At 45.7% G+C, this 10000-nt stretch overlaps 1 protein-coding gene across 2 annotated transcripts in view; it reads right to left on the bottom strand.

Annotated features, from left to right (window-relative positions):
- kcnh7 (potassium channel, voltage gated eag related subfamily H, member 7) overlaps nucleotides 1–10000 on the bottom strand; it is a 49380-nt gene that overhangs the window by 20884 nt on the left and 18496 nt on the right. For both annotated transcript variants that reach the window (XM_060868883.1, XM_060868884.1), the window contains exons 3-5: nucleotides 8790–8945; nucleotides 4788–5234; nucleotides 2770–2984 (exon numbers count right to left, since the gene is read on the bottom strand). In XM_060868883.1, coding sequence (XP_060724866.1) covers nucleotides 2770–2984; nucleotides 4788–5234; nucleotides 8790–8945 — 818 coding nt within the window. The remainder of the gene's footprint in view (nucleotides 1–2769; nucleotides 2985–4787; nucleotides 5235–8789; nucleotides 8946–10000) is intronic.

Raw genomic sequence — 10000 nt, 5'->3', positions numbered from 1 at the left:
CCCAGGACCATCACAGGGCACGACACACACACACACACACACACACACACACACACTCATCCATACCTAGGGGTTCATCAGTCTGTCTACCTGAGGTGGAAGAAAACCAGAAGACCAAGAGGAAACCAACAGAGACATGACAACACTCGTGTGTGTGTGTGTGTGTGTGTGTGTGTGTGTGTGTGTGTGTGTGTGTGTTTTACATTTTCAGTGTTATTTGTTTTGTATCTAGTGAAGCATTAATGTATTGTCTCTCTGCTAATGGACCCAATATTGTAAATGATTGTATTTGAGTAACTCAGTGTGTCTCCTCCTCCTTTGAGGGTTCGCTTGTACACACTCACACACACACACACACACACACACACTCTCTCTCACAGTCTCACTCACACACTCTCACTCACACACTCTCACTCACACACTCTCACTCACACACACACTCCCACACACACACTCTCACACACACACTCTCACACACACACTCTCACACACACACACACTCTCACACACACACTCTCACACACACACACACTCTCACACACACACTCTCACACACACTCTCACACACACACACACTCTCACACACACACTCTCACACACACACTCTCACACACACACTCACACACACTCCCACTCACACACACTCCCACTCACACACACTCCCACTCACACACACTCCCACTCACACACACTCACACACTCCCACACACACACACACACACACACTCCCACACACACACACACACACACACTCCCACACACACACTCCCACACACACACTCTCACACACACACTCTCACACACACACTCTCACACACACACTCACACACACACTCTCACACACACACACACTCACACACACACACACTCACTCACTCACACTCCCACACACACACACACACACACACACACACACACACACACACACACACACACACACACACCTCGTCTGGTAATAAACACACAATGAGTCTCTTAAACTAGAATCTTAAGCATCGTTCGTGTGAGAACCTTCTCCTTCATTGCAGTAAATCTCATGTCCTTCTGTTTTCTGCAGTCGTGATTGATTTGTAGAATCGAACCTAATCATTTGTTGCAAGTGTTTTTTATCGTATTTTATATGACGAGTGTGTGTGTGTGTTTGTGCTGGTGAGTGCGAGATAGAGAGAATTACATTTAAACACACAGCGCTTATCTTTTTTAGGCAGCCGCCAGGCATCGTGTCCTGAGGTGTGGTTTAATGAGTGTCCGACTCTTTAGCTTTGATAAAAACACTACGAGCCGAAGAGACGAAACCGGCCATCTGTGTGTGATAAATGCCATCTGCTCAGTTACAGACAGACAACAACCGAGCAAACAAACAATCCCGGAACACGGCGAGGTCGACGATGAAACAGGGAGCTGACAAAAACCAGGGTCTGGGAGAGAGATTAACAACATGCGTGTTTTGTGCCCGATGGTTTATTTAAAGCCTTTTGAATCTGGTAACCTGAAGACACGTCAGGAGCGTGTGGATTAGAGCGCATTCTAAACGCCTTCGAGCGTTCTGACGAGCCGGGGATTTTATACGGCTGTAAACAAGAGCGAACCTGAGCATTGTTATTCAGAGCTACAGCAAGCTGCGTTCGTATCGTAGAAGGTAAATAAAATCAGAACTCTGTGTGTTTCAGGTTCATTTTTACTGCGTAGCTTTCTCTCGTCGCTGATGTTTTACACTCTTTAATGCAGTTCTTAACACCAATCCGTGTAAGGATGTGTGAAAGTAAAAGTGACGTGACGTAAGGCTACGTACGGTGACCCGTACTCAGAATTCGTTCTCTGCATTTAACCCATCCAAAGTGCGCACACACACACAGCAGTGAACACACACACCGTGAACACACACCCGGAGCAGTGGGCAGTCATTTACAGTATGCTGCGGCGCCCGGGGAGCAGTTGGGGGGTTCGGTGCCTTGCTCAAGGGCACCTCATTCGTGGTATTGCCGGCCCTAGACTCAAACCCACAACCTTAGGGTTAGGAGTCAAACTCTCTAACCATTAGGCCACGAAGAATGAATGTAAATCTGGCAGAAAAAAACAGCAACAGCAGCAGATTAGCAGGATGTCTGAGGCCAGACGGAGTCCACAACCGATCCTCAACGCCACAGAACGTTAGGGAATGTGTTTGATTTCACTTAAATATAGAAAATATTAAGAATCTGATTATCATGAAGGGGGGCACGGTGGTTTAGTGGTTAGCACGTTCGCCTCACACCTCCTGGGTTGTGAGTTTGATTCCCACCTCCGCCTTGTGTGTGTGGAGTTTGCATGTTCTCCCCGTGCCTCGGGGGTTTCCTCCGGGTACTCCGGTTTCCTCCCCCGGTCCAAAGACATGCATGGTAGGTTGATTGGCATCTCTGGAAAATTGTCCGTAGTGTGTGAGTGCGTGAGTGAATGTGTGTGTGTGTGTGTGTGTGTGTGTGTGCGCGCCCTGCGATGGGTTGCCACTCCATCCAGGGTGTATCCTGCCTTGATGCCCGATGACGCCTGAGATAGGCACAGGCTCCCCGTGACCCGAGGTAGTTCGGATAAGCGGTAGAAAGTGAATGAATGAATGATTATCATGACACCTACAACAACATTATAACCCGATGTAGTGAACAAACACAGTGATTAAAATGTTATTTGGGATTCGGCCAAATTTTCAAAGAGATGAAAACATGTTTGAACGCGTGCTCATGGATTGGTTAGTGTTTGAAGAAACACAAGTCACGACGCTTGACCTCTCACCTGCGTGACCTTCTCCGTGACATTATGCGTGCGATCTTTGACCTTCGGCGCGATGATGGTTTTCTCAGAGGAGGGCGGCGAAGCGGGGCGTTTGTCGTTGTTGGTCTCAGAGAAGTTGAGCGTGATGAGTGGGATCTTGTTGATGGTGCTGTATTTGGTGAGGTTCGAGTCGGACGTGGAGCCCAGAAGACTGCACTTGATCTGGCTGAACGGCCCTGTCGCAGGACACACACACACACACACACACACACACACACACACACAGCTTAGAGCTCACGCATTTCAATTCACATTCACTGAAAATAAGAGCACAGAAATGCTGACCGTCATTCAATACACAGAAACACAGCACTGACGTGAACAACACACACCTTCACAATGCACTCACAATCTTACTCATCTCGGGGATCAAAATAGAATATTTAAATTAGTGAGATGACAAAAAAAAAAAAAAAAAAAAAAAAACACAGACAAATAGTGTCATGCTGATCGATTAAAACACAGAGAGGAAAAGCTCAAGCCATACCCCCAGCCATCCAAGAGCGAGACACTAGCCAATCAGAAAAAGCGAAAGAGAAGGAGGGGAGGGGGGATTAGAGTGGTTCAGATTGGGAAAAAAAAAAAAACGTCTGCCATCTTGGCTTTGTATGAAACACGACAGAGAGAATTACAGCAATTAAAGCTTTACTTTGTACTGCTGAAGTGCTTAAACACACAACACACACCTGAATGAAACGCACAACCCGAGCTAAAAAGCCCTAAATGCACCAGGAATGGTTGGCATCTTGGCATCGTGATCAAATCCGAAAGTCGAATCAGAAACCAAACGCTCCGAAAGAAAGAAATACAGCCGCAAAATCTCAGCGAACATTCAGTGATCTATCAGTCATGCGGTGTGTCGTGTGTCAGTGCGGCATACAGTACAGTACGACACGTACGTTCTCACAGACACGTGAAAACGCTTTCACGCTCGTGTGCAGGAAACTCAAACATATCATGAGCCTCTTGGTGCTTTATCGACTAAACTTAATGTTGCATATCGCGATCGTTTAAGCATCAGATTTTCTCGTACACACATCACCGTACGCCACGTCACATGCTGCTTAGAATTCTACACTGCGGTGTTTTTTTTAATAAGGGCATCGAGCATATTAGTGCATGGCATTCGTTTTCATATCCCGGTGCATTTTTAATGTGACTTGGCATGCTTCCGGAGGGTAGGCAGGCAGGCACGTGCTCGTTAGGACAGAGTTGGTGCAGATACCTTTAATGCTTCGCCCATTGTCTGAAGGAGGAGTGTTAGAAAGAGAGATGAGGCAGGCAGGAAGGGTGAGAAGTGGAAATATAAGAGCTGGGATGTGTGGCTGTGAATAAGGCTTGCTGCATGTGTGTGTGTGTGTGTGTTGCCATATTCTTATATCTTACGTGTGTGATCTACAGTCCACCCTGAAATTTCTTTCATTCATTCATTCATTCATCTTCTACCGCTTATCCGAACTACCTCGGGTCACGGGGAGCCTGTGCCTATCTCAGGCGTCATCGGGCATCAAGGCAGGATACACCCTGGACGGAGTGCCAACCCATCGCAGGGCACACACACACACACACTCTCATTCACTCACACACTCACGCACTACGGACAATTTTCCAGAGATGCCAATCAACCTACCATGCATGTCTTTGGACCGGGGGAGGAAACCGGAGTACCCGGAGGAAACCCCCGAGGCACGGGGAGAACATGCAAACTCCACACACAAGGTGGAGGTGGGAATCGAACCCCCAACCCTGGAGGTGTGAGGCGAACGTGCTAACCACTAAGCCACCGTGACCCCTGTAAATTTCTTTTTTACACCAATTCTTTACAAGGGTGCCAATAATTCTGTAGCTGGCTGTGAGGGTGGGTGTGATCACCTCAGCAGTGTTTCTCAATAGTTACTGTAAATTGTCATTTTGTTTCTATTGTCAGACATTTAAATGTGTGTACGTGTGTGTGTGTGTGTGTGTGTGTGTGTGTGTACCTTCACTAGCATGGCGACCGCGGTACGTCCTGTCCACATGAGTGTTAAAACCCTCGAGGTCATGTGTGGACGAGGCTCTGCGCAGCGTACACACGCTCCCGCTGGCCACCGATCCGGAAGGTTCGGTCCTTTCCCTCGTGTCCCTCGGTGAAGATTGGTCCTGAGGTCCGGAGGCAGGAGAGGAGGAGTCCAGCAGGGTTTGACCTATCAGAGCCCTGGTGTCATTGGCGTAGGAGGGGCTGCAGCTGTCTTGTGTGGAAGGGTGAAGCTCGTGCGGCGAGAGCGATAGAGACAGGGACGAAGACGAGGCGCAGGACGAGTGCATGTCCATTTGTTCGGGCGAGCAGACGGTCACCTCGTCCGGGTCCTCCTGAGGAAGGGACTGCTTACTGAGTCCCAGCATGCTTAGCGCCACGGGGAGGCGAAAACGGAAGAAACGGCCCTTTCCTGGTGGGGCACAAAGTCAAAAACATCACATAAAGCTTTGTTGTAATTTACAAGCTCTTGCTTTTAGTAGCACAAGGCCAAACATTCTGAAATGTTATACAGCTTGCGATGCTTTCGATAAGTTTAATGCTAAATTAGAAACGCTAAGCAGGAAGTGATCCGGGATATCATTTAGGCAGGTCATGTACGAGTCACTCGTAACACTGATCAGATTATACACGGCATTCATGTCCATTATCATCTGGTCTTAATGGAGTTACTGCTGTCTAAGTGAGAGGAAGATTTCTGGTTAAATGTGACGGGCAGCCGCGCTGCTACACAAGGCCTCGGCGTTTATTACACCGCCGTACATCGCTGCTGAAAGGTAATGTGAGGAATTTTTAGCCGGATCTGCACAGATGTCAGACAGAAATATCGTCGACGGGAGAAAACCGAGGCGTCAGCATCAATACGACGCAGAAAAGAGGCGGGAAAAGGGCGAATCTCAAACGAAGCGTCCTGCCACCCTCGCTATAGTCTCTCATCAAAGTCAAAAGGAATTTTGTTTCTCACTCTTTCACACACACAGACTGGGTTATGAATCATCTACAGCCATCACAAGTCAAGCTCCACACACTGGAGGTTTTACCGTATTAGTGCTTTGTGTAATGATTTGAGTAATAAAGTCAAACATAGATTATTATATAGAAATATTTCACATGAATAAATTCATTCTGATGATGAAAATATTCCTCATTCACCTTAATAAAAAGAAATGACACCACATCAGTGTGTTTCTCAGGCAGGAAACGGTGTTAATAATTAATGTTAATAATGTGTAATAACGGGGAAATGGGCGGGGCTTGCTCGGGTGTCGGTTAATAAAGGGGAGCTCAAAACGCTAACACGTCTGTCAATCATTCCGCATCAACGTGAACAGCTCGTCTGTTGATTTTATCCGGACTCTTTTTGCATGTTTTAGTCTCAGTGTCAATAGTTTTCAAGGTTGGAATAAAATCGTGTCGTACGGAAACACGTAGGTAAATAAATCGTGTCGTACGGAAACACGTGGTTAAATAAATGGTGCCGTACGGAAACACGTGGATAAATAAACCTGTCATACGGAAACACGTGGATAAATAAACGTGTCATACGGAAACACGTGGATAAATAAACGTGTCGTACGGAAACACGTGGATAAATAAACGTGTCGTACGGAAACACGTGGATAAATAAATCGTGTCGTACGGAAACACGTAGATAAATAAATCGTGTCGTACGGAAACACGTAGATAAATAAATCGTGTCGTACGGAAACACGTGGATAAATAAATCGTGTTGTATGGAAACACGTGGTTAAATAAATGGTGCCGTATAGAAACACGTGGATAAATAAACATGTCATACGGAAACACGTGGATAAATAAACGTGTCATACGGAAACACGTGGATAAATAAACGTGTCGTACGGAAACACGTGGATAAATAAATCGTGTCGTACGGAAACACGTGGATAAATAAATCGTGTCGTACGGAAACACGTGGATAAATAAACATGTCGTACGGAAAAACGTGGATAAATAAACGTGTCGAACGGAAACACGTGGATAAATAAATGCTGTCGTACGGAAACACGTGGATAAATAAATGGTGGCGTACAGAAACACGTGGATAAATAAACGTGTCGTACGGAAACACGTGGATAAATAAATGGTGTCGTACGGAAACACGTGGATAAATAAACGTGTCGTACGGAAACACGTGGATAAATAAACGTGTCGTACGGAAAAACACGTGGATAAATAAATGGTGTCGTATGGAAACACGTGGATAAATAAATGGTGTCGTACGGAAACACGTGGATAAATAAACGTGTCGTACGGAAACACGTGGATAAATAAACGTGTCGTACGGAAAAACACGTGGATAAATAAATGGTGTCGTATGGAAACACGTGGATAAATAAATGGTGTCGTACGGAAACACGTGGATAAATAAACATGTTGTACGGAAACACGTGGATAAATAAATGGTGTCGTACGGAAACACGTGGATAAATAAATGGTGTCGTACGGAGACACGTGGATAAATAAATGGTGTCGTATGGAGACACGTGGATAAATAAATGGTGTCGTACGAAAACACGTGGATAAATAAATGGTGTCGTACGTAAACACGTTCATTTTCTCACATAAACAAACAGCAGATTAAACATGGCTTCATGACACGGATCATGTTGGAAATGTAATAACAGAAGCCAGCTGCGTTTTGCCTCGTGCCTCTGCACGTACACACGTCCGTCTCTTTCCCTCCTCCAATCCTGTTTCTCATCCTCTCTTCTCATTCTCTCCTCTCATCCTCTTCTCACCGTCTCTCCCTCCTCTATCTGTTTTCCTTTGTCTCTACCTTTTCAAATTTCCTCTCCCTCCTCCTCCATCATCCGCTCCCAATATCAGTCTTCCATCCTTCCTCTTTTGTCTTCTTTCATCCCTCTCTCTCTTTTCCACCACCACCCTCTGTTCCTGCCCAATCCCATGTCAGCGTTAATTAAATCGCTGGCCAAACAAGTCTATTTATATCCCGGATCAAACCGGAGCCCCGAGTCTCCCACAGGACCCGCATCTGTTTTTGGGAAGTTCCTGTAATTCTTCCTCATCACACTTACTGTACTAACAGGGTAACTGGGTAAGAGGCTAATAAATTAATTTATAAATAAAATTCTCACGTCTAAGAAAATACACCTTTCCTCTGGGGTGCAGAGTCGAAGGGGGAAGTGAGAGATTCACTGATGCACTGATTTGATTCACTGTAGAATAACTAATAATTCTGTCGCAACCACTATTTTGGCAATGCAAACTTTTTGGTAAACACACACACACACACAAGCACACACACACACATACACACAAACACACACACACACATACACACACACATACACACACACATACACACACATACACACACACATACACACACATACATACACACACATACATATACACACACATACACACACACAAACACACACACACACATACACACACACAAACACACACACAGTACACACACACACAAACACACACACACAAACACACACACACATACACAAACACACACACACACACATACACACACACACATACACACACACACACACACACCATCTCTGTTGCTATGATACCTGTGGACAGATTTGCATGGACTAATAATTGGGATCCGTGTGTGTGAAGCGACTTTGTAATGGAGACACTGTGTGTGTGTGTGTGTGTGTGTATCTGCTGCTGAGTGTGTGGAGCTGTGTTACTACACACTATAGCTTAAAAGTGTTGTGCGACGCATAAATTCTGACCCCCACTTGACCTTCTGGGCTTGTGGGAGAATAAATCTACAGCTACTCTCTCTCTTTTCCTTATATCCGTCTTACAGAGGTCGTTTATGAGGCTTCTCTTTTTACTCCAGTCATGTCTTATATGAAGGAAGTGTTTATTTTAATGATCTCATGGGAATGGGGAAGTGTGTGTGTGTGTGTGTGTGTGCGCGTGTGTGTGTGCGCATGCTAGTTCTTAGTCTCACTGTGTTGGGGTCTGGACGGTGACGTGAAGTTGATGCGCTCCAGCGAGTCCATGCTCCCGTCATCCATGATGTAGTCAAAGCTCAGGATGAACATCATGACCACGCCCTCTTCGTTCTTCACCGGGATGATGTGGGTGTTGCACAGGAAATCAGAACCTGGACGAGGGAAAATGAAAATCATTAAATAAACCATCGTTAACGATCGATACAAAATCCGTCTCCTTAGTAATAAAAGCTCTCAACACACACAACGTCACACACAGTCTTTAGCCATTATAATATATATATAATGGAGAAATTTAACCAGTCTGTGGTTTGCATGCTTCATTTAATGGACTTTCTTTTCTATTTCCTTTTAATAGGCTTACCAAAGAAGAGGCAGAAAAGTGTTTATGGCTAAATGTTCCACAGCATCCATTATTTCTAGTGAATAATATCACACGGATTGCATGCTTCCATTTGCGCAACATTAATTGTCTCTGTCCCTTTCTTTCAAATAATAATACTGCAGTTCTCGTTCACGCACTAGTCACCTCACGTATAGACTACTGCAATGCTCTTCTTAAAGGTATTCCGTCCAAATTGCTGCATAAGCTTCAACTGGTTCAGAATTCTGCCGCTCGTGTTCTCTCTAGAACACCTTATACTGATCACATTTCTCCGGTTCTCCAGCATTTGCACTGGCTTCCAGTAAAATATAGAGTTCAATTCAAAATCTTGCTATTCGCTTATAAGGCACTTTCTAATCTTTCACCACAATATCTTACTCAACTTCTCCAGGTTTATACTTCTTCACGTGCACTCAGATCTTCATCTTCAATTTCTCTTGTGGTGCCTCGGATTCAGGAGGCACGGTGGCTTAGTGGTTAGCACGTTAGCCTCACACCTCCTGGGTTGTGAGTTTGATTCACAAACTTGTGTGTGTGGAGTTTGCATGTTCTCCCCGTGCCTCGGGGGTTTCCTCCGGGTACTCCGGTTTCCTCCCGCGGTCCAAAGACATGCATGGTAGGTTGATTGACCGGGGAGGAAACCGGAGTACCCGGAGGAAACCCCAGAGGCACGGGGAGAACATGCAAACTCCACACACACAAGGTGGAGGCGGGAATCGAACCCCCAACCCTGGAGGTGTGAGGCGAACGTGCTAACCACTAAGCCACCGTGCCCCCCCCGATCTGACTTAATTGTACGTAATTCTACACAATATTCGGCAG

Source organism: Tachysurus vachellii, chromosome 4, assembly GCF_030014155.1.
Source record: "Tachysurus vachellii isolate PV-2020 chromosome 4, HZAU_Pvac_v1, whole genome shotgun sequence".
Classification (NCBI taxonomy): domain Eukaryota; kingdom Metazoa; phylum Chordata; class Actinopteri; order Siluriformes; family Bagridae; genus Tachysurus; species Tachysurus vachellii.
The sequence above is the reverse complement of the archived record's forward strand: the minus strand, read 5'-3'. Positions and strand labels throughout refer to the sequence as shown.